Here is a 24,939-nt window from a genome sequence, read left to right on the forward strand (position 1 = left end):
TTGAGAATCCTGGCCTCACCCAAAGAGCCATGACAAATACATTCAGTCATTTCAAGCAAGAGAGTAACATGACCTAATCTATGTTTATATAAAAAGATCATTCTGGCTGCAGCAGAATATCAGTTGGGTGGGAAAACAGAATTGAATAGAAAGATTTGTCAGTCCCTTCCTTGGTCCTAACAAGTGGAAATAAAACAGGATTTCTTAGGCTCAGCACTTATGGTATCTTGGGCTGGGTTAGAACAGGGAATTCCTATATTTTTCAGGATGTTCAGCAGACTCAGACAGCTGTACTTCCACAGCTGTGACAATTTGAAATGCCAGTGGAAACTGTTAAATGCCCTCCCAGGATGGGAGCCTGTGTAAGAGCTCCAATAGTGGAAGCCCACTAAGTGACCAGATTACAGAATCTTTTCAGAAGGTAGAAGTCTATAGGACATGGTGATGGGTTGATAAGGACAGGAAGGGGGAAGAGTGAACTAAGGATGCTCTAAGGTGTTCTTCTTTAGGATGTGGTGGAGAAGGAGAAGACACATATATCTACCTTAAAGAGTTTCCGTGGCGAAAAATAATGACAAACACACATAATGCTTAGTGCTTAGGAATTTACAACAGTATCTGGCAAAACCTGTGTTTGAGTCTCAGAGAGAAGTGGCCCTATGACTTCTCATGTACCCTTAACCACATCCTGAGCATTTGCAAGTCAACACTGGAGAGGAATGCGAAGAGGTCTGTCCTACCCTGACCCCACAGTAAGTGGTTGACAGAGAACGTAAGGTAGGTAGGAAATGTGGGTTCTGAGAGAATAAAATCCACCAGGGTTAGATCAGCCATGACCCTGGGAGGCTGGGCCTTCCCTGCATGGCAACCAAAGAGAACTGAACAGAATTAAACAGAAAAGGCAGTCGAGTGAATCCCACTCCTTAACATCTTGGCTTTGGGGTCTAGATTTAAAGGGAAGCCTCTGGCTAGGTTTTTTGGGGTACCTGTAATTCACAAGCACAAGGAAATCAAAGGGGAAAGCCAGTGGGCATCTTCTCAGGAGTTGTGGCCTGTAATCAGGAAGCCCGTAAAATCTGTTTATTGTACATAACATTCTGGACCAAGGGCTGTTCAGCTTCTTGAACAGGAAACCTTGTGCAACACAAGATGGGCCTGTGACCACAGACTCTCAGCCCCAGTTCCGAGAAGGGGGAGCCCTTAGCGTCCTCATCTTCCAGCACCCCAGAAGCCCTTGCTTGGTAGTAGAGAGCTGCTTTAGGCACGTCAGAGCCAGCCACTGCTCTCAGGTTTTTATCTTAAGTTAAACCTGCCCTTGCTGCAAGGTTTTCTTTCTCTGTCTTTTCATTTCTTCTGGAGATGGCCTGACCTGTGCCCCGCCGCAGGTTACAGAAGGATGCCTGGCTTTTCTTAATCTGGAAGGGAAAATATGGATCTCCTGGGAGAACAGACTGGGGAGGACAATCAAGAAATTCTACTCCAATCCTCATTCCAGAAGATTCATGAATACTGGGAATGGAGCTCAGACCACAAGTTCTGCCTCTCTCCAGCAACCTTGGCAGGAGTCTTGGGCCAGAGAGGAAAGGGCCAGGGACTTGATACAGTTTCCAAGGTTGTGCCCTGGTCACCAGACATGCCCAGGAGTGTGCTTTATTAATCTAGCATCTCTCAAGTCCATCAAGTTGAAATCAGGTTTAACTGGTATCGTCAGAGGGGATTATCATACCAAGTACTTCTAACTCAAGGGCAAGAGTATAAATGGAGGCCTATAAACTTTTTGTCCGTTTTAAATTAGGACATAAAATGTAAAAGTCAAATGTAAATTATAAAAATAAAAATTAGAGAACCCAGCCAGGTATGGTGGTGCATACCTGTAATCTTAGCACTGGGAGGCTGAGGCAGGATTGCTCTAGTTCCATGCCAGCCTGGCCTACATAGTGAGTTCAAGGCTAGTCTGAACTACATAGTGAGAACCTGTCACAAAAAGAACAAACCAAAAAAATAGAGAATTCAAGTCTAAATTGTTTAAGGTCTAAATATTTATTTTACATACATCTTACTGAATATTTTATATAAGCAAAATATTTGTAATTCAGATGTTTGATACCAATCTAGTTGTCAAAAGACAGAACTGGTGTCAGGATTCATACCTGTTACATCTAGACTTGTACACATTTATAAATGTAGGAATAATTAAATTTGTTCTGTTGCAAACCACTCCTCAGCCTCTATGTACAACTATAGCCAAGATCATACTAATTCATGAAGGTCCTTGGAATCCAAAATCAGAATTAAGAGTGGCAAGAAAATAGTCATTTGATTTTTTTTTGGAAAATCATAATTATGCAAGAAGCAATATGAATTAATCCATGAATATGAAATAGTTAATTCTATACAAACCAAGCTCGTGAGCTCACAAGATCAACGAATGACGTTGTGAATCCAAAGGAAGAAGTTAGGAGACTTTTTATTGGAAATCAAAAGAAAAAAAAACTTCTGGTTTCTCCAGGCGGGGAATCTGGAATGGATTTCTGCACAGCCCTCTGCACAGACCTTGGTATGGATAATGGAGAGTGAGCTGTGCTTGATTATTTAGTGGCTTTGTGAATTTAAAATGACCAAATAGAACCCAGGCTTTCTAACTCCTTTCTCCAGCATGTAGAGTTTAAAAGACTCTAGGATTTTAAGGAGAACTGGTTATTTTGTATTTTAAGTTCCTGGAGCCTCAAGTGACGCCTGGCTCTAAGCCCCTGTGGGAGAACTGTCCGAGTATATTGCTGCCTTTCTCTAGAAATGGGGTTTTCTCATTTAAAGGCAACAAAAATCGGGAGTCTAGATGTAGCAGGAAGAAGAAAAATGTATCTTTTAAATCTAAGACCAGGACCAATTAGTGCTCCAGGAACTTGGGGGAAAATTGTATAGGTCTGCCTCCAGAGGATGGACTGGAATGGCAGCCTCCATAATGAGGGGCTCTTGTACCACTTGCTGTTCTCCCAAGGGCTTTGCCACAGGGAGGGTGGGGGTATTATGAGGGGACTGGCGAGGGCTCCAGAGGCCGTATTTTAAAACTTTGTCCATGAGAAGCTGGAGGCCTTTACCTACCTCTTTCTTGATTGGACACTGTGTTCAGTCAGGAAACCAGTGAGGGTCTTTTAATCTTACGACTACTGGCACAGCAGAATTTGTCCTGCCAGGCACTCGGTTCTATCTACTACCACGCAGCAGGCCCCGCTCATTAGCTAATTTGATCAGGGAGACCTGGTGTAATCCCAACAAGTAAAATCCATTTTGGTCTTAGCTGGAATTTGAGAATTGCCCCCTATTTTACTAATAACTCTCTTCCAAGCTAGGGAACAAGACACTGTGAGACAATTAGAATTCATGGTTAAGCATTTGGCTTCAAAATGACATGTCAGAGGAGTAAAGAATCTCTGCAGCTATGGCTATGGACCTGGAGGAAAGTTTTCCAGAGATGGAAGAGAAAACAGAATGAGCAGCCCTGTATCAATAAGCAGCCCACCTGGCTCCCCAGTAATGTCCGTGCTTACCCAGGGCACCTCAGAGGAGATGGTGATATCTGTTGACAGGCACTGGGAGCTACCTTGGGCCTCTTTTGTCATCAGAACAGCAAATGAAGGTTCTGGCTGAGCCAGCCCCTCTCCGAGAGCAGGGATGGCCAAACCTCTAGGGCTACGAACCCGGCACATTAGCTGTCTAACGTGCAGAGCAAGGCCCAGGCTTGGGGCACTCATACCCAGTGGCCAGTTCTGTTGCACTTGAAACAAGAGCCCTTTCCTTGGTCGTCCCTGGGTTTTTTCTTAGATGACTTGGTTGAGTTTAAAGTATTGCAACAGCTATATCCTAGCGTTTCTCTTTTGTCTCTTCTCTGGATCCTGATTTTTGAACACAGAAAATGTCATGTCCAGTAATTGGGCCATCGGTGCCTGTGTCCCCATCGGAAGTTTTTGTAGCTTGCATAGAAAATCTGGGGCTGACTGACAGATGCAGTGATATTGCGTTAGTTGTCTCTGCCTCTCTGCAGGAGGGATGGATATTAGTATACCTGAGGAAGGCCTCTGCAATTCAGTTATAGATCAAAGCTGGATTTTCCTCTGCACTCTGTAAGACCCCACTCACTTTACCATAATTAGCAGATTTTTAATGTACTTTTTCATTCCCGTAATAAGATCAGCTAGCATATTGGACATCGTTTCTAGTCCATGCTCAGTAGATTCCCCCTTTGGCTGTGTTAAGGGGAAAGTCACCTCTCCAGGGTGGTTTCCTTCCCTTTCAAGGCATATTGTGTTTGTGCATAGTTTCTAGCCTCTGGTCAGATTCTTTGTGGACCACACAGTGTGACCCTGGCTCAAAAAAAAAGAATACCGTTTTAGGAGTGTGTGTGTTGTTTTTGATCACTGAATAAATTATTTTTTCCCTAAAACAAAAAAGTCAGGGCTTTAAGAGGACTGACTGTGAGGAAAACATGAGATATACTGTATTTCATCAAATCTGGATAAAATGATGAGGAGGAACTAATCTACAATTGCATTGCAGCAGAACCCTAGAATTTTTACACTGTCCTTTTTAAAAGAACTTTCTTAAACTCGGATTTCTTATCAGAAAAAGAACTCTTCAGCTTATTTAGAAATATACTTTTATCTTATTGTCATGTGAGCATAAAAAGGTGACAGAAAGTGTTGTTTCAACTTGTAAAAATAAAAATAAATACATAATTCCCAGGTAAAATGACACATAGTTAACATTTTGAGTCCAAAGGGAGTAATAAGAATACAGAAAAAACTTGACTAAAGCAAGAGCAAAGGTCAACAATACAAACAATAAATCCTACAGGTCTACATCCAGCATCCAAGGTGCAAGGGGTAAAATGTGAGTTTCAGGGGCTTGCACAACCCTGTTCCTGTGGCCTTGCCCATTGCAGAGAGGTTGGGCTCCACTTTGTCCTGCAGCTTTCCTTAGCTGATGTTCCACTTTCCTGGCATCCCTGGTTTCTTAGGCTTTCCATGGCACCTTCAACTTTATTCCCCTGACTTCCAAGGCCTTCCTCTGAAGTATGGCTAAAAGCCTTCCTGATGCAACAATCTATGCATGTCATGCATAGATTCTGCATGACAGTAAACCAGCATCACATGGAAAATGCCAAGGTGTGCTGTCAGGAGAAGCAAGAGCCAGGGCCCCTTGACCATGGCTACAGTGCCCTCTGAGCGCCTAGATGACTCAGCACAGTGAAATGAACCAATTCCCTAGTTTGGCCTATTCAAGATTTGCTATCCTAGTTTAAATTTTCAGATTTATTTGTACAAAATCATTAATGCATTTAAAAATTCTTCTAAAAAGTTTGTTTCCTGACAAAATTAAGCCAGGCCAAAAAAAGATCATTTTTTTTTCATTTACTACTCAGTTTTTGTCTATTTAACTATAGACAAATGGAACTATGTAATACGAGCATTTAACACATTCACACCAATTAACATTTTAAGTGTTATCTATATATAAACTAATTTAATCCTTTCTCAGATTCTAAGACAGAGGTCTTACATGTTCATCATTCCATTGTACAAATGACCGAACTGAAACTCAGGTTAGTGACTTCTCTATTTTCACATGGCCAATTAGCAGGTGTTATAGGTTACACTGCCCCCCCCCAACATCATAGATCAGTATCTTAATTCCTTGCGCCTCCAAATGAGTTCTTATTTGAAAACCCAGTTGTCACCCATGCAGTTAGCTAAATTAAGATGAGATCCGGACAGCCTGGCTGGCATCCTGATAAGGAGAAATTCAGGTGGACTTGAGCCCCAGGAAGATGCCATGTGCAGACAAGTGCAGCAAACAGGAGATGCTTCTCCTCCCATGGGACCCCCAAGATGGGCTGAGAGCCCCAGAAATTAGGAAAGGAGAAATTCCCCCTCCTAGTCCTCAGAAGGAAGCCCTCCACCCCGACTCTCAGAACCTCTAGAACTGCCAGACACCTTTCTGTTAATCAAGCCACTCTGGTTCTTGGTTACCCTAGTCCGGGAAAAACTAACACCGGAATGGACACAGGATTAAAACAGCAGAGGTACTCTGAAAACGAAAGCTGGATCACTCCAGTGTCTGCCGGTCAAAAAAAAGACAACCGAATCCTAAATTCAGCTTTCAAATCTAACACATGCGAATCATTGGTAGTTTTCTTATGCGTGTTATAGTGCCCCCAAACCACTTTTTCCTAACCTTAAATTAAAGGAGACTGTGAACACACCCAAGGTCTGGCCGAACCTTTTCCCCAGCCGCCTGCTTAATTGTAAACTTACTGTACCCTTCTTAGGGCTTCAAAACCCAAATTTTTGGAAGCAGCCCTACTATTCTGAGACCAATAACATTCAGGTTTACACCCTTTCTCTGGGTTAACAGCAGCGGCTTTACTGCAGTCAGTAAGCTAGTCAGGCAGGAAAAGAGAAAGGCGGTCCAGGCGGCTTCCAGCCAGCGACCAGCCAGCTAGCCAATAGGCGCCTCCTCGGCGGAGAGTGTTCTGGAGTGGAGTGTGCGCCCTGGCAGCAGGCCCTGGAGGCTAGAAGTTCTGGGACACAGGAAGAGGGGTCCTGCCAGTGGAGAGGCCAGTCAAGAGGTCCGGGCATGCTTCCCGGCTGGGGCAGCCTGGTGTGGGAGGCGGGAGGGCAGGGGTAGGGTCTCAGGCACAGGCGAAGACAGCCTGGCCACACTCCCGTGGCCACGCTCTTGGCCGGCACAGAGCCGCGAAGGGACAGTACACAAAGCCAGGAGGCCCGCTCTGCACGGGGCGCGCCTGCCGGTGGGGGCTCCACGGCCAGGCGCTGGGCTCCTCCTCTTGGCGGAGGGCGGAAGGCGGGCTCTGGGCTCTCGCGAAGTAGCGCTCGTTCCCTTTAATTATGGGCTACCGCGGACTGCGGGGTGGGGACGGGAGCGGGCGGAGTCGGCGTCGCCCTCACGCCCCCAAAGCTGTTCTGGAGGGAGATAAAGAGGACAGGGTTCGGCCACGACTTCCTGCAGCGCCTCTGGTGCGCGGAGCTGGGTGTGCCGGGGGACGATGTCGGCCAAGAGCCTCTCCCAAGGTGCGGGACGCGGGGCGCGGGACGGGGATCTCTTGGGCGGATAGAGTACGGGGAAGGGGGTTCGGGCCTCGGCCGTGACTCTGTCTCCCCCCGTCCTGCAGGCAGTGCGCCCCCGGGCCCAGTTCCGGATGGAGTGTTGCGCGTCTACAGTATGCGCTTCTGCCCGTTCGCCCAGAGGACGCTGCTGGTCTTGAACGCCAAGGGGATCCGGTGAGCGCGGGGCTGCGGCGGCCTGGAGAGGGCTTCAGGCTTATAGCTTAACGTTTGAAAGGCGAACTATTCTCTGCCTTTTGTAAGAGACACAGCGAATTGCAGAGCCTCTCCGCGTTATGTGGTTTGGATCAGTCTTGCGGAGCGGAGGGGCCAGGGAGCAGTACCCTCCACGGTCTGCCTACGATCGATTCTGGGAAAGATCACTGTGGTGGGCGGCAGCAGCTGTCTTAGCCCCGGGGAGACCGCGATTCCTGGTCCAGGGTTTTTCATTTTCGCTTTTGCTTCTCCATTCTTGTCTGGGTGTTATTGGAGAGCATGGCCCTCGGAGTTCCTACCTGGACTTGCTAGTAGAAAGCGGAGTGACTTGTCCTGGGAACGGTTCCATGCGTTGCGTTGCTGCTTTAGTTAAATAACAGTGGTGTCTTCCTTTTGGGCAGCCTCATTGAAACTAGTGGCTGCCGACCTGAGGGTTAGGCGCGTCACTGGGCTTTCCCAGAGGTCCGAGTTGACTGGAACCTCTTTCCTCCAGGAACCGGGGGAACCCTGAGCATAGATATTCATGAGACGCCGGTGTTGTAGAAGGCTTTGCTGTAGGTTGAAACACAGCCCGTTTTTACATTTTCCATTTGTGCTTAGAGTGTGTAAACTAATTTTAGTCTTCTTAGGGGAGAATCGGTTTCTTCTCCCTCAAAGAAATGTAAGATGCATCCTAAAGAAAGAAAAATGAGGGCTAGGGATTTAGCTCAGCGGCATAATAGCCTGCCTTGTGAGCACAGAGCTGTGAGTTCAATCGCCGGAACCTTAAAAGAACGTTTTTTGACCAGCTATCAGTTCACTAATGAAATCATGATCTTGAGCACACAGCAAAAGAATTCCTTAGTAACGTTTAAGACACTAATATTTGCTGACTTAGAACTCATTGCAAGTGAAAGTCAAGCTGCATTAAACAAACAAACAAACTTACCTTGCCCTCATGTAATAGGAAAGCCCAAAAGCCAACACAGCTGGGTTTAAAGGTACAAAGTACAGGGTCCTGTGATTCCCTCTGGAAATGTAGGGTGGAGACAGTTACCTGGCTTCTTGGGACAGGTTTGTAACCGAAATGTGAAAGTGTTTTACCTAAATGGCAAGGAGAGAAGCCAGGGAGGTAGGTCATCCCTTCCTGATGGTGCACACAGCAGAGGTCAGCTGGACTGCTTCAGGAACACTTGCCAGGCAAGTGCTGGAGTTTTTCACGATGTACCGATACACATATCTTCCAGGTCCTTGGCCCAGGTTGACTCAGCTCAAAACACCAACCAAAATGCACGATCATGGACAGCCAAGATCCACCTTTTGTTTTCACAGTGCAAAGTTTCAGAAATATAGATTATTCTTTGGCAGGGAGACATGTTTTTTTTGTAACAGCTGTATGAGAGTATGCCCAGTAGTGTCAGCACATGCGCTTCTTAATATATGCACACAAACACATGCTAGAGTTCAAACTGACCGTTCCTTTGTTCCATGGAAGATTACATACTAGTTTTATTTTATTTTATTTTTTTTTACTTTTTTAGGACAGGGTCTTGCTATGTAGTTCAGGTTGGCTTTGAGCTTAGTATGTAGCCCAGGATGGCCTAGAACTCATGGTGACCTTCCTGCTTCAGCCTCCTGAGTGCTGGGATTACATACTTAAATCCTGAGATGAAATGTTCTTTTAGCTACTGCTATGCATGGAAAAATAGGCATCAAAAGGTTTTGTGTGCATTACTTTTGAGTAGCCCATTTTGTTGGGCACTGATTAAGTTTTGAGAATTAACAATTATTGGGTACTTTCTCTAATCTCTCAGGCAAAATACAAGGTAGGTCTTGTTACAACCTGAATATAGTGTGATCTCACCTGTTTTCTGCTTGTGTTGGTTCACTTTGTGATTGGTTTATGTGTTGAGACAGCATCTCACTATATAGTTCAGGCTGGCCTTGAACTTTCAGCATTCCTCCTGCTTCCTGAGTACCGGGATTAAGGTGTGCACTGCCACACCCAGCTTTACTTTGAATGATCTCTAAAAACATGCAACATTCTTAAAAGCGCTGACACATGAAGGTGCAATCTGAAAGTTCATGTTGGGAATGGATGTTTAGTATTCTTTGATAGCCTCATAAAAAGCAAGGAATGTTTTATTGATACGAGCCAGATGAATTCAATTGAATCCATTCATTTTGAACTGAATCAGAATAAAAAGAATTTTAACATGTTGACTCCCATTGTGGGCAGTAGATACAGCTCAAGAAGTTGCCTCACATCAGCATCCAACGAGATGCTAATGTTTGCATTCCCCTGTTCACTGCAGTGTTATTCCCAAAGGCAATGCCAGTGTGTATCAGCAGATAAATGGGTAAAGAAATAATGTGTATACACTGGGCCCCTTTACAAAGAAGGACATTCTGCAGTCTGTGGCGACTGGAATAGATCTTGAGGATATTTTTCTAAATGGATTGAGATGCAGAAAGGCAAATATTGCATGGTTCCACTTACAGGAGGCATTGGTAACAGTTTACCTCTTAAAACAAGTACAGCGGTGTCATGGCAACACTGACTTCTAAACTGGATCGAACGGACAGTGACATGGATGGCAGGAGCAGTTAGGATAGAAAGAAGAAGTAGAAAGAAATGTTTTGCTTTCTTGATAACCTTACGTGTGTCTTCCAGGCACGAAGTCATCAATATCAACCTGAAAAGTAAACCCGACTGGTTCTTTGAAAAGAATCCCTTTGGCCTGGTCCCGGTGCTAGAGAACAGCCAGGGTCAGCTGATTCGGGAATCTGTCATCACGTGTGAGTACCTGGATGAAGCGTATCCTGGGAAGAAGCTGCTGCCAGCTGACCCTTATGAGAAAGCGTGCCAAAAGATGATCTTTGAGCTATTTTCTAAGGTATGCAGTTAGGAAGTTTCAGCTCCTTTTTTCTTTAAAAGCTAAATCAGTGCTACTGTTTATGGATCAGCCATTTAAGAGAGAAAAGCCAAAGAGGAAAATCCTCTTGTCAGCTCGACATGTCCTTGGAAGTCCTTCCGTGATTTAACCCCTGGGTACTTCTCCAAAGCCAGTCCTCTCTTTTGCCCTGAGCCTGTAATCCAGCTGTGTTCCTGAGTTCGATACTGTCTCAGCTCTGCTGCAGTCTTCCCTCTTCTCTCTGGCTGCTTCGCCTCCCTGTTCTCTACTTGGGACACCACTGCCTTCCAGAAGCTTGCCTGGACTGGTCAGGGCACTCACCCTGTGTTCCAACAGCCACCATTTCCTAATCACCCTCGGCAAGGCTCGGCCTGCTGCTCTGCGTGTGCTGCACAGGGAAGGTGAGCTCTACGAAGATGAGTGTGCAGGTCTAGCCTATGAGCTTGTACCTGACCAAGGGGAGATGAAGATGAAACAGAGACACAGAATGGGTTACAATGTGGGGACCAGGGGTCTGGTCCCCCTTGGACTTTATTCACTCAGACATGGTAACTAGCAATGCGAGATACATCTGACTCCCTCCACCCGTGGTGCTCAGGGCAAACAAGAGCATCTCAGCTCTGTTTACCTTTCCCTGCAGCACACACACTGCCTTTCACAGAAGAGGCCAGTGAGGCTCTAATCCTCCTGTTTGCTCTCCCCTAGGTGAGGGCTCTGTTGATCACTGTTGGTTTACTGCCTATGCTTGGGGCCTGGTCAGCCACTTTCCTGTTGTGTCCTTGGAGAAAGTTACTTCTTACTTTATCCCCCAGTGCTTTCAATGATCATGTATAAATAAGTATAATAAGTGTTCTTAGAGGGTAAACATCAGTTGATGTGAAACACCCACAGCAGTCTGACATGTGGTCCTTATTCAGTGTTAGCTTTTGTTGTACAGCCAAAGTCTAGCATTGAGTGTAGAGTTCATCATAGCTCTCCTCTGGCTAAATAACAGCTTTTCTGGACAAGCCTTTGCATCTTAATTAGCATCTCCGCAGATTAGTTCAGCTAGTGGCAGCACCACAGAAGGGACAAACAGATTTATGTTTAGACACCAAAACCGCAATGTCCTATTATGTCCCAATAAAACTGTTACCTTGGTTAGTATACTCAGTGCATAGAGGAATATTTTTCTATAGAAAAATGATTTTAAAAAACACCTAGAAGAGGGGGGACTTATAGGGGGCTGTTGTTTGAGGAGATCCTCCCAAGGGTTGAGGAAGGCTTCAGGAGTCATCACATTCACTAGGACAGCGCAAGAATATCTAGAGAGGCTGTGGTCAAGGTTGATGGGAATAGCCTGTAATATTTACAGGAAACTCTGGTGAGTTTAGAAGTTAGATTCACTGTACTGGAGAAAGGAAATAAGTATGACAGGTAAAGCTGGAGGTGCCCACTGATCTCTCCATTCCTTTTCAGGGGAAAAGAGGGGGTGTGTACCACATGATCCCACTGTCCAGGCAATAGCTGATTGGACCAGAAGTGTACCCCACCCTCCCCTGCCACAGCTGGCCGTCACCATTTCTTCTGGGAATTTAGAAATGAAACACTGAGTCTAAGACAGTAAAAATGCTTTGAAGATATATGTAATTATTGGAGACTGAAATGTCCGAGCCACATTAAAAATACATTTTTAGGGGAAGCAGAAATTAAGAACACTGGAAAGGGAACTGATATATAGAAAATATTATGGTGCAGATACAGGGTATGATAAAAATACAGTGTTCATTTGACATTTTATAACATGGATTACAGTAAAAGACATCGCCATTAATCCCTCAGGCTCCCAGAATATTCTCCCTCGCTTTGAACACACTTACCCATTTTTAAGAGTGAATTTTTTTGACCACCGCTGCTTGTACCTAAGGAAAAGCAGGGATGGAGGACTAGGCAGTCAGAATGGAACTGTCGGCAGAAGGGCTGCCCGCCGGCTCTTCAGCTTCTATGAGGACCGTGATGGGGTTTCATGACTTTCTCAGGTTCATGTTTATGGAAGTTGGGATGAATGGACTCCTGACAGTGAGGTCATCTCGAAGGCTTCTGTTAAACACAGATGCCTCTGCCACAAACACGGAAGTATCTCTCAGGTCTCCAGCCCCTTGGAGTCATCTGTGTGTTCCTCCCAAAGTAGACCTCAGAGAAATTCTCTCGCTCTGCTCCTTTTCCAAATCTGGGGCCAGACCTGGGGTCAAAGCTCTGCCTATCAGGCGCACAGGTGGTAGCATTGGCCAAGATGTGAGCTGTGTGTGTCACTGGTGCTGTTGTTAAGTGTGGTGGCAGGTGCATTGGCAGCTGTGAGACTGAATCCCAGAGCAGCAGCAGCGGCATGACTGGTGTTGCTAGCAGTTGCCAGCATCTGCTTCCTACAAAATGACAAACTGGGACGAGTGCCCGCTGTACTGGAGCAATGGGCAGGTCGCATTAGGCCACTTCTGACCTGGTTTTGCAGCGTTCTGAGTTCCAGCAGGTTGGTTCAGTCTTCCAACAATTCTGAGAGCCACTATTGTTTTTTGGTACTGGAAATCAAACTCGGGACCCCATACTTGCCGGGAAGGCGCAGTATCTCTGAGCTACATTCCCAGCCCACTCTGTCTTTTAAGGAGAAGTGTGTACTCAGATTCACTAAAGTGGGACTTATTCTTTGTAACTTATGAAATCCTAACCAACACATCTTTGTCTACAGGACAGTTTGTAATATAAGCCCTTGTGGGACACAGGGACTTGGTGCCCCTGCCCGTGTGGGTTCTGAGCTGAGGAAGCCAAGGCAGTGGGCCCCACAGTGATGAGCTAAAATTTTGTGCAGGTGTCGTCTTTGACAACGAGCATTTTTAGACTACAGCAAGCTAAAGAAGACTGCTCTGGTGCAAAAGAAGAATTAAAGAAAGAACTGAAAGTGTTAGATGAGGTAATCATTTCTCCCAGCTTTTATAGTATTATAATCCACCCTGTGTTTGCCCTTCTTTTCCTTTCAGTTGTTTTTCATTCTCCCATTTCTCAAGTTACTTTTATGGTAATTAGGAATAATACCTGATAAAAATGAATTTCTGCTGGATGTAGTACTTCACACTTGTAACTGCAATCCTCTGATGAGCCAAGGTGGAGGGTCTCAAGATTAAGCCCAGCTTGGGTGATCTGGCCACTTAGTGAGACCCTGTCTCCAACCAAAAATAAAAGACTGGTGATATAGCTCAGTGTGAACGCCCTTGGGTTCAGTCCTCAGTATTGCAAAGGAAAAAAAATCTAACAGATTGCTATAAGTTGTTCTGCTTTCAATATAAACCAAAACACCAAAATTTAGCACCAAAAAATGGGTGCTTGGTACCATAACTGTGTTATGGCTTATTTTTAAATATTTGGTTGCACTGATATTAAAATGACAAGGGAAAAAGAAATGTATTACCCACATTTCCATAATTTGTCACTTACTTCCATCTCTTCTAACCTTGTTTCATCTTCATCACTCCCTGTCTTTAAAGGAAAAACTGGAATCATCGCATGTGTGTTCTTCTGTGTTCTTTTTCCCAGTTAATATTATATTTTCCAGCACAGAAAGTTTGCCACACATCACAGAGCTTTGAGCAGGCCCAGCGTGTTCTTTTTGGGGACAGCTGTCATTTGAGGCCCGAGTCAGAGCCTTTCTCTTGGCCCTGAGCTGTTCCATCTGCACTCAGCCTGAAGCTTTCCTGAGGGAAGACCCAGTTGCTGATTTTTACGGAATGGATCCTGACATTTTATAAGCACCAAGTTTACTGCAGGCTTTTCCTGAACATCCCCCCCCCCCGCTTTTTTCTACTAAGTTTCTGTTATTACTTTACTTTTTCAAAATCATGAATTAATATTGAATGTTTTGGGTATTATGTCCACTGAAACGGTTGCAGGTTTTTTCCCCATTTATCTGGTCACTATGACAGTACGACAGATTCTTCTGGTGTTGAACTCTCTGGTGTATTACTCGGATAAGACCTACTTGTTTTCAGTGGGCTTTCATATATGTACTAGAACCAGTTGACAGTAAAAACAATTTGTGCATATGTGTTCAGAAGTGGAATTGGTCCAACTTTATTGTTCTGTAGTTATTGTTTATTGGTTTGGTATCAATTCTAACTTCTTAAAGTAAGTTGGGTAACTTCCCTTATTTTCCTAATGTCTGAAACCATTTGAGAAGGATGGGCTATTTCCCTAAAGCATCTGAGCTTGGTGTCTCTTGCAAGAGTAGATTTTTCATTACCATTTCAATTTCTTTCATGGTGATTGATTTGGGGGTTTTACATTTCTTCTTTTGAATGTTTTGGAAATTTATCCTTTTTTGCTTGACCATGTAGAAGCACATCTATTCTTTAGACAATGAGAGCTTAACAGTAGGCAGAAGACAGGTAGATATGACAGCTAATCTACATAATGTTAGCTGAAAAGCTACAGATATTAAAGGGCAAACATTTTTACCTTTGTGCTATTACAAACATGCACGTTTCTGTAATACTTCTTGGCGGCCTATGTTACCAAGCAGAATTTCTGGATAAAAGATATGTTTACGGTTAAAACACAGTTGTAGCAATTTACATTTCTACCTGCAGCCATTGCACACCCTTCCTAACTTTGTCTTGTTCACTTCAACCATTCTGTTGGATAGCACTTTGGCTTAAATTTGCATTTCCTGGTGGTTAATACAGTTGAACACGTTTTAAAACAATTATTGAGAAAAAAAAAAAAACTATTGGCCACTTGGGCATCCTCTCTTGTGAAGAACAAGTATTGTTCATTTTATCTGATGAGTTGTTTGCTATTTTTATTGATTTGCCAGTTCTTTTTATAGTCTGAATACAGATTGAACCCAGGGCCGTGAGGACCCTAGGCAAGTCCTGTGCTCGCTGAGCTATACCTCCTGCCTCCTTGAATTTTCTGATCAGACAGAAAAAAGCTCATCTGGGATGTTGGGATAAACCTGCTCTACTAAACTTGTCTTCATCTTTCTGGTGGTGATTCTTACCGGGCACTTACTGGGTACTGTTATTGTGTTTGATGTTCAGGTTCTGACTAAGAAGAAGACGACCTTCTTTGGTGGCAATTCTATTGGTCTGGTTGATTACCTCATCTGGCCCTGGTTTGAACGGATGGAATTACAGGAGCTAACTGAGTAAGGCATTTGAGTATTTTGTGTTTGTAGGATGATAGTTGCAAAAATATTCTGTTGAACATTTTTTCTGAACCAAAGTTAAAATACCTAATACACCTGAACGAGAACAAGCAGGAGTGTCCTGGGTCACAGACCTACATTCACTACTCCAGCTTCTGTGGGAAGGGGTGGGGGTTTCTATTGCACAAGGATGCACATCTTCATGAGGATGCTGTTGCAGGAGGCTATGACTAGGGTTACCTTCCGCTTAGCAAGATTTCATTTTCTGGATGCTGTTTTGGGTTTGGCAGCCAGCTCCCTTGATTTACTCCCTTTTTTTTTTTTTACAGGTTAGGGCTATTCAGGGTTATTTTTAGATCTAACCTGGTGACAGATTGAGTAATATTTTTTGGATTTTTTAAGTTCTCTTTAAAAAGTTATGAGTTTGTCAGCTTGGACAAGTTTTCACACTTACTGAGCAAGTCATTTCACATTCATTTCAGATTCACCACATGTAAAACAAAGATCTTTGATACCTTTCAAATCCAATATATATGGTTATATACATTTTAAAGATGCTTTTAAAGAAAATTTTATGATTATTATTATTTTTTTTTTTTTGAGACAGAGTTTCACTATGTAGTTCAGCATGGCCTTGGACTCACTGTAGCCTAGGCTGGCTTCAGACTCATGGTGATCCTCCTGCCTCAGCCTCCCCTCGAGAGCTGGGATTGCAGGCGTGTGCCACCATGTCCTGCAAAATAAATATTTTTAAAGGTTAGGGAAAAACAAGATCTATAGATGATAACAATGCTTTATGGGAGTCTCTTACCTCTTTGTTTCTTCCTCCCACAGGTGGGCAGCTGCAACTCCAAAACTCAAGCTCTGGATGGCAGCCATGAAGACAGACCCCGCAGTTAAAGCCCTCCTAATGGATGTGAAGCATTATAAGAATTTCTTAAAACTTTACTTACAGAACAGCCCGGAAGCCTGTGACAGTGGGCTCTGAGGGGCAGAGTCAGCAGTGAAGTTCTGCTGTACTCCTTTGCTGATATTAAAATTAATATGCCTTCATGTTCTCAAGCACTCTTGTGTCCCATTTGTTTGTCTCTGACCTGACACCCTGACGGCTTAATTATAAGGACCATGAGCTTCCTCCTCCCTAAGTAGGAACCCCTTTACTATCCCAGAATGCTCCAACGGCTCTGGGTTGCATCCTATTCTGTCCTGAAAAACGGCCATCACTGTCTCTAGTGCCATCCGGACTTTAATCTGGATTTCTAACTGCACAGATTTCCACCGGATACTCCACTGCCTTTTCAAGAGATGGCCTTGGGTTTGAGCTGAGAAACTTTGAGTTCCTTAGTCTTTTTTTTGTCATCATTTCACTCCCTCTCTTATCTTGCTGTCACAAATGAAGCCCAGTTCCAGGTCACCTCAGAGCTAGGTGGCCTCCTCTGTGGTTTTGCAGCCTGTGACCTCCAGCCCTACAGTCTCCTTCCAAGTCCCAGTCAGGCACGGCACAGGTGCCCCCTCTGCATCAAGTGCTGTGAGGTGGGAAAAGCAGTCCACGATTCAGATGCTTATGAACAGTGTGCATCCCATCTTCACTTGGCCGGGCCGCTGGGTTTCTGTTTTACCTTAGAAGGTGGTTCAGAGGGCTTGGTTTTGTTCCACGAGTTAACGAACTGGTCCTGGGAGGGTGAGGCCGTGAGATGCTGCCAGGAAGATCTGGGGAGCACTCTCAGGACACTGCTTAGAATCTGGGATGCCGGCCTGCTCCAACCCGGGAGCTGCCCTCACTTTGTGTCTGTTAGGAAGCAAAAGCTCCCAATGATTACGGTGTGTGTGAGTAGGGATTGAACTCGTGGCCTTCAGACTGCTCTCCGTCCATCCCTGGTCCTTCTTTACTGTAAGACAGGCTCTCCACAAGTGGGCAGTTCTCCCAGGTGAGATCGTTTTATTTTTTTTTTTTTATTTATTTTTTTTTTTGAGACGCTCCTGCCTCTGCCCCATCCCCCCCCCCCGTCCCGTTGTCGGGGTTACGAGCGTGAGCCACACCCAGCTCCAAGGACCTGTCGCAGTGCGTGACAATCACCGAGCGCTCGGCGGTGAGGGCCTGGGGCAGGGCGGGTGCGGCCGCTGCTGCCGGGGCGCTGCGGGGTGAGGGGCGCCCCTGGCAGCCGAACCAACTGACTTCACAAACGGCCTCAGTCCACCACCCTCGGCCCGCGCCCGGGCCCAGCGGATCCAGCTCTGCCGCCGTCCCGGCCGGCCAGCCCCGGCGGCTCGAGGCAGACGCCCTCCCCGCTGCGGAGCGGGGAATCCCCCGGCGTCCTCGCCCGGCCACAGCCCCCGCCGGTGACTTGACTTCCGCCTGCTGGAGCCCTAACGCGGGAGCCCATTCGCTCCGCTTTGCCCATTGGCCAGCGCTTCCAAGCGCTCTTGGAATTGGCTGAAACTCCAGGCTCCGAGACCAATCGGCGGGTAAGATTTCTTGAGCCCCGCCTCTGCCGCTGGTGTAGGCAGGTCCCGACTGCACATCTGTGAAAGTTCCTGAGCGCCTCTCAGATTCCCTTCTCCTGGTGGGTCCAGCCGGCCAGCGTTATATTCGGAGGCAAGAGGGGCTTGAGTCAATTTTGAACTTAGGGGTTTTCATGAATTTGGGGTCCCAGAATAGGCTTCTTGACTTTAAATTTGGCCCTATAGAAGCGTTGCTAATATTTCATCTAATAATTTAATTTCAAAAAAAGTTCCAACGTGGTCGCACACACCTGTAACCCCAGCACTTTGAAGGCTGAGGCAGGAGGATTGAGGCCAGCTTGGGCTCTATAGAATTCAAGACCAGTCTAACCCTGAACTACATAGTGAGAACCTGTCTAGAACAAACGAAAAATACCCCCCAACCAAAAAGTACTCAGACCAAGACTTAACAATAAAGGCCTTCAAAGCAAACATTTTAACTCTAGATATGCTGTTCTTGTTTTTCTGGCGAAGACCACCCCCAATCCTCAGATCTCAACCATTGACACCTATTAGTTTAGTTGTACCCCTTTAGATTAAGGCACCGACGGACAAGGGAATATGGTTTCTGGGCATGTCCAGTCTTTTTGAAGACTGAAAATCTTCCTTGTTACATTCAAATAATAATAGCTCATGTTGGACGCGTAGGAAGCAGACACCTGCTAATTCGTAAATACATCTCATTCTCAATTAAACCTGCCCAAGCCACACGATACATCGGCACTACTAGCTTCAAATTCCAGGTCAGAACACTAGGGGTGGGAAGGCTTTTGTAGTTTGCCCAAGGTTACCCAATAGTAAATGCTGAAAAGAAGGTTCAAATCCAGCATGAGCTCCTTTAGTCGTTAAGACTGTTCTTGAGATAAGACTTCACAAATTCTCTGCTCCAGACTTATTATTCATTAACTGGTATCATTTGGAGATTGAGCCAGAAGAGGATAACAGCCCTCCTTAGGGGTGGTTTCACGTTCACAGATTCAACCAGCCTCAACTCATAACCAAAAAAATTGGAAGAAAACTTGCATTTGTAAGCGACATGTATAGACAGGGGGTCCCTGGTCACTATTCTTTAAGCAATGTAATGGAGCTATGTAGCTTATTATTATGGCGCCTTAGGGATTCCATGCAATGGTTGAAAACTTGTGGAAGGGTGGGTTAGACCACGGGTAGTTACACACATTGTACATAAGAGTCTTGGGCACCTGCAGATTTTGGTGTCCAAGCAGAATCATGGAACTAATTCCTTTTGAATAGTGAAGGTCAACTCCACCTTTTGATCCATAACTGTTATGCCTGCAATTTAACATTCCTTTTGCAAACTCACTGTGTTTGTTTGATTTTATAAATATTTGACTTGGAGTGTCTTGAAATCTTGAAAAATTTGCCTTGAAAATTTGAAATTCTTGAAAATCTTGAAAATTTGCCTTTACATGATTATGTAAAAGTGTTAAAAACTTTTTTCTTTGATTTCTCAATGAGTAAAGAGTAGTAGGGATAGGAACACAAATGCTTAAAAAGAAAGCCTGCTTTGACCTTACTTTCCCTAGTGGGGAAATGAAGTTCCCTCTGGTGATTTTAGTAGGCTTATTTAATACATCCAAAACTTCTTCACTGGGTTCCCTTTAATCCTTGCTTCCTGGAAACAAGTCCCAAATACAGGCACATTGGAGGACAGAGGTTTTGTTTTGTTTTCATTTTCATTTTTTGTTTTGTTTTGAGACAAAGTCTGGCTGTGTAGTCAATGCTGACCTCAGATTTATGGGGATTCTTCTGCCTCCTGAGTACTGGTAGTACAGGAACATGCCACCACACCCAGTTTGTTTGTCTGACCCTTTGGACACTGTCAACAATAACTGAACACCTAATCAGTAACTTTCACTTCCTGTCTTTAGCACCCATGAAAACAGTGAGGAAATGATTTCAGTGGCTGCTTCCTTTTTCTAAAAAGCTTAAGTCATTAAACAGCCATGACCAAAGAGCTTTACATTTCCAAAGCAGATCTGATTACACTGGAGGTGTTTGAAAGCTGATTTGGAGTTGGTTTAATAGGGCTTCATTGCAATTTGTTTATGCTTAGATGAATCAGTATAACAGAGGTGTAAACAGGGAACAATAACTTGGGAAGAGGATTTCAGAGTTACCTTTCGGATCTTAAAGTGACAGTAAGCTTAAAGGTCATAATTGAAGTCTTTCTAGGGAAATTGTAGTGTTCTGCGGTAAGATTAAACCATGTACTGAAATGTCACCTGCCGCTTTTGTTTTATTTGGATTAAACATTGTGGATTGAATTTTAATTCTAAATGCTTGGGAAAGCTGAGTTACAGTGCATTTCATCCTTCATGAGAATGCAGTTTGCCACTAGAAACATGTTCTCGGTCATTAGAGTACGTGATTGATTTGGAGGCACCCTAAATGTTTACTGCACCTGTGTGACTTCATCCCATTGGCACAGGGAGCCTATGCTCTTGTTTTACAGGCAGGGAGGTAAAGGTGAGAGGTTCTGAGGCTTATTTGCCAAAGCCGGGTCTCTAAGCCCATCTGGCCCCAGAGCCTGATGGGAAAGCCCTAAAACTATTGCTTCCCAAGAAAGGAAGACGCGCTGAATCCCCGTCCTACCCCACTAGCTGACTTGCATTCAGAACTGGGGTTCCTTTGTTCAGATCCACCCTTACTGAACAACAATTTCCAACCCTTAAGATGTGATGGCTTTTAAAAAGGGAATGAGGAGAAAAAACTTGGAAACAAACCTTTTTCTGGCACAGTAGAACTTTTCATTTGCAAGTGGAATTCTTGGTTTGGCCATTCCTAGCTGCTCATTGCTAATGGCCAAATTGAGGTCATCCAGCTAAATGCAGCCAGCTGCTGTGCTTTTACCCCAAAGAGCTAAAACATTTTTAAAACTTTGAAAAAAATCAAATACAAATCATAGCGACATGACAAATCATAGGAAATTCATGTAAGGAATCGATGAGCAGTGATGTACAGATGACTTTGTGTCAGCCTGTGTCTCTGGATCTACACACACACACTGATCTAGTTGGGAATGGGTAGGTGGGGAGGCTGTGTATGTGGGGGCAGGAGTACCTGGGAACTCCCCATCATCTTCTGCTTGATTTTACTGTGAACCTAAAATTGCTTTAAAAATAAAGATATCCATATCTATATCTATATCTATCTGTTATGAAATTTAAATTCAGTATGCATAAAGTTTTACTAGATCACAGTTATTAGTTTGTATATTAACTATGACTCTTTTTTACCCTAAAAGGGTAAAGTTGAGTAGTTGAGACCAAGTGACCCAAAAAGCATAAAATACTTACTATCTGATGAAAAGTTCCTGACTTCTCAGTCCACTGCTGCTGGTCAGGAGGCTGGCCTCAGAGCCAGATGCTGCTGTTGTGAATCCTCCCTTCCCCTGACGAGTCGTGAGACTTTTGACAAGAGCTGACCCTCGCTGGCCTTGGTTTGCTCATCTTTTAAAGTGTAGGAACAGTGAATCCTCACGGGGATATTTTAAGGATTAAGTGAATCAGTGCATATGAAGTACTGAGTATGTGTTAGGAGTTATTTATGTTGATTTCGAAGTTGTGCTTCCCTCCTGTGGCCTTCCCGCTTAGAATCTGGATGCATTTCTCTCAGCTGTGTGAAATCTGCTTTCTTTACATGAGGGCTGAATCTATCTGTCCAAAAACCATCTCCTTGTCTACTTATTGGGAGCTCTACTGTGTCGTGGTTCTTCTGTTCCACCATCCAGTTGCCTTTCATACAGTAGTAGTTATCTATAAATGTATCTTCCAAAATGATTACTTCATTTTGGAAGATATCAAGTTGCCTTTTCCAAATTTGTCTTTTCCAAAACTGGATTTCTGGCTGACTGCCTTCTAAGCCTCTTTGCATTCACTGAAACATTTTTGCCACTCCTCAGCTTTTATAAAGCAACCACCAGTGCTGTGCCATCATCCAAGTTTATTTCACAAAACTGCTCGGTGACTTAGTAAAAAATGTAGGATTACTTGCTCTGAGATTCTTACTCTGCAGAGAGAAGACATTGACACTGCTGGCCCTGGAGTTCTGGATACAACAGAATTCCAAAGGCCAAAAGGTTCCTATTCCTAAGCTGTGTGATGAGGCTCTACCATTTAATGAAAGATATTTAGATTCAGCTGACAACTGTTGAATAGCCTTATGCCCTTGGTGCTTTCCTGGACACACACCCTTGTTTTGGCGGTAGAGGCTGAGCCGTGAGTCAGTCTTAGAGTTTTAAAGATCTTCCATTCTACTGTTGGTCACTTTAGGCAAATGATTTTCATTTTTCTGGGGCCGATTTCTGGTTCTTTTGGGCACTGGGGATCAAACTCATGACCTGGCACTTGCCAAGCAAGAGTTGGTGCCGCTGAGCTAAACCTCCAGCCCTGATTTCTGTTTTGTAAAATAGGAGTTGTACTAGCCGTTTGGCTGTTGTGAAATAACTTAGTGTGAGTGAGACATACTGTACTTTACTTTCCTGCATTATGTATAATCTTGCAAGATACTTGCAAGGAGTTGCCACTTGAGCTCAGTCCTGGGAATCTAAAGAATTTTTTTCTGCCCAGGAAAATTCAACATCTCAGCTCAGCAGCGTCAAAGCCGGGGTCCCTAGCTCCCTGCCTCGAGTGGACAGAGGAGCTGTGTCATTGTGCTGGGCTGATGGGAATGCATCCTTAGCAGCTAGACATTCTCGGGAATGTGGTCTCAGGTGGGGAGAACTTATAAAGCGTTCCTTACTCCAGGCATCTTGTTCTTCTTCACTACTTGTTTTTCAGAACGTGGGTAGAAGAATCTCACATGTAAGGCCAGAAGTAGAGTGAGGTAAGTGAGATGTTTTGGAAATAGAATAGACACTGGCAGTTACTCTTTGGGGGGTGTGAGGTCTTGATATTCAACCTTTTCTTCCTATGACACGTGAAAACAGGCCTTACTCACAAGCACACATGCACACTCGTGCGCGCGCGTGCACACACACACACACACACACACACACACTTACTGTTCAGAAGACGTAGCCAGCTGTTTATGAGGTGTAAAAGGGAGATTTAGGAAGGGAAGAAGAAGCATTATTCTGGTCAATTTATATTAAACTGTGAAACGCATGTTGGGGTTTAATGCTCATTGTTTGTGGATTCTTGATGTAGAGGAGGCTTCACTAGCTGTTCTACCCAAATATCCAAAGCAAGAGGTACTTACCTGGATTTGATTTGGTATGATTTTGCCCGCTTTAATTCTTGGGCTTCCGGAGGTGGAGCAGTATCTTCTGTGTTATGTTATTCTGGCTTCTATCCCAGATCACTTCCCCTCTGCACCTTCAGTGTCCAGATGTCCAAAAACTGAATTCAGGGCAGGAACGGTTCCTTGGAGCTACTGCAGGGGGCACTGTGAGCGCAGGCTCCAGCTGACACTCAAAATCATGTCAGGGGATGCAACCAGGACCTTGAGGAAAGGTGAGTCCTCTCCAGCAGTGCTGGAGGGCTGGGGACACTGAAGGCCAAGGACGCTGGCTCTGGACAGGGACTGCCATGCCCTGGCCCATGCATCCATGGTGTCTTCTCTGGGACAGGGGAGGCAGAGCACAGAGCCCTGCTGGGATGCAGGACGCTGAGTGAGCCCCTCTGTCTCCCCCTGCCCCACCCTTTGCAGGAAGCTGTCCCCCAGGGCCGGTTCCCGAGGGACTCATCCGTATCTACAGCATGAGGTTCTGCCCCTACTCACACAGGACGCGTCTGGTCCTCAAGGCCAAAGGCATCAGGTGAGGAGCTGGAGCTAGGTGTTCCCTGAGCAAGCCACACCCTGCAGGCTAGGGGAATATTTAAAATCTACAGCACCTTCTGATTTTAGAAGGGGCTCCTTGTCTTTTTCTTCCAAGGCAAAGTGATTGGCAAGTAAGAGATTTTTTTTGTAAGCCTTTTTGAAATGCAGGCTACCTGAGTGGTGTTTGCATACAACACTTAGGTAATGCAGAGTAAGCAGATTGACTGCATGGGGGAACTGGACGTCTCCTCTAAAGGTCTGTTTAGGAAGGACACAGCCAAAGCCACAGAGGCCCCCCTGACAGCACCTTCAAATGCAGCTCCCACCCCATCCCAAGCTTCTTAGGTCACCTGTGTTCTATTTCTTCACCTTCAGCTGACATTTTCCTATTTGGTCACCTGTCTTTCCTCCATTCTTGCCCCCAACTTCTCTCACTACTCCACACACTGTCCTACCATCATGAAAGATGTGAGTTCTTCAGGGTAGGGATTTATCTCTTCCATTCATGGAGTAGAAGAGAGCTTGGTGCATACTAAGGACTCAGAAATGTTTGTCAGAGGGAAAAACAAATCCTTCCCATACAGAGCTAGAAGGAACTGCTGTTGGAAGGTTCTAGAGGGTTCTCACATACCTGAGAGATGGGTGAGTGGCCTCCCAGAAGGAATTCTGGGAGACCAGCTCCTGGAGGTCTGGATTAAGAAAACAGAGTGGCTTGGCTGGAAGCTGTGCCTGGCCTCCACTCAGGCTGGAGTGTACAGAATGTGTCACCAGGCTCTGACCCATGGCAGGTTACGGGAGACTAAAGAGTCACCGACTCATGGCAGAGAATCCAGACATCTGTATGGACATGTTTAAAACAGAACTGTGTAATTCCACCTTGCTATGTGTATATGACATGTATTTCTAGATTCTTCCCTTATGTTCAAATCTACTTGACTCTAAGAATAACTGTGTTTTGAGAAAAACAATGGTTTTTGCCCAGTTGGGAACAAACTGGCAGCTTAGGGACAGAGCTTTATACTTTATACTTAGTGTCTTAGTTACTTTTCTTGTTACTGAGACAAAATACCTGACACTGAGATTTAAAGGAGGAAAGGTTTAGTTAGCTCACAGGTTTAGAGTTTCAGTCCATAATCAGCTGGCTCTGAGGCAGGTGGCACATGGCAGAGGGGCAACAGTTCATGGCAGCAGAAGACAGCAAAAGCAATAAGAGAGAGACAACCCTCTTCCCATCCCTCATATCCAGTCT

General features: G+C 44.9%; 2 protein-coding genes and 1 long non-coding RNA gene across 7 annotated transcripts in view; 2 read left to right on the forward strand and 1 right to left on the reverse strand.

Moving 5' to 3' along the window:
• Positions 1–6,890: 6,890 nt before the first annotated feature.
• Gsto1 (glutathione S-transferase omega 1) lies at positions 6,891–16,469 on the forward strand. The gene is made up of 6 exons (XM_013158417.3): positions 6,891–7,088; positions 7,190–7,298; positions 9,991–10,213; positions 13,074–13,175; positions 15,298–15,404; positions 16,239–16,469. Exons 1-6 carry the CDS (start codon positions 7,064–7,066, stop codon positions 16,390–16,392), a joined length of 720 nt encoding a protein of 239 aa, XP_013013871.1. The 5' UTR covers positions 6,891–7,063; the 3' UTR covers positions 16,393–16,469.
• On the reverse strand, positions 11,841–16,342 carry LOC134475202 (uncharacterized). The gene is made up of 2 exons (XR_010046222.1): positions 16,216–16,342; positions 11,841–16,137 (listed from the first exon to the last, which is right to left on the reverse strand). It is a non-coding gene; the product is annotated as an uncharacterized LOC134475202 (long non-coding RNA).
• Positions 16,470–17,558: 1,089 nt separating the features above from the next.
• The window catches only part of LOC100720364 (glutathione S-transferase omega-2), a 37,425-nt gene continuing 30,044 nt past the window's right edge, over positions 17,559–24,939 (forward strand). The window contains exons 1-4 of one of the 5 annotated variants that reach the window (XR_010046221.1): positions 17,559–17,870; positions 22,709–22,754; positions 23,252–23,383; positions 23,580–23,688. Coding sequence is in view for 4 of the 5 variants with exons in the window: in XM_063244669.1 (XP_063100739.1) it covers positions 23,350–23,383; positions 23,580–23,688 (143 nt within the window). In the remaining variant the exon portion in view is untranslated. Of the gene's footprint in view, positions 17,871–22,708; positions 22,755–23,227; positions 23,384–23,579; positions 23,689–24,939 lie in introns of all 5 variants that reach the window. The other 4 variants (XM_063244669.1, XM_063244668.1, XM_063244670.1 and 1 more) reach the window with 4 other exon arrangements.

The sequence above is a fragment of the Cavia porcellus genome, unplaced genomic scaffold (genome assembly GCF_034190915.1).
Source record: "Cavia porcellus strain 051 isolate PalLab524CR breed Dunkin Hartley unplaced genomic scaffold, mCavPor4.1 scaffold_2, whole genome shotgun sequence".
Lineage (NCBI taxonomy): Eukaryota > Metazoa > Chordata > Mammalia > Rodentia > Caviidae > Cavia > Cavia porcellus.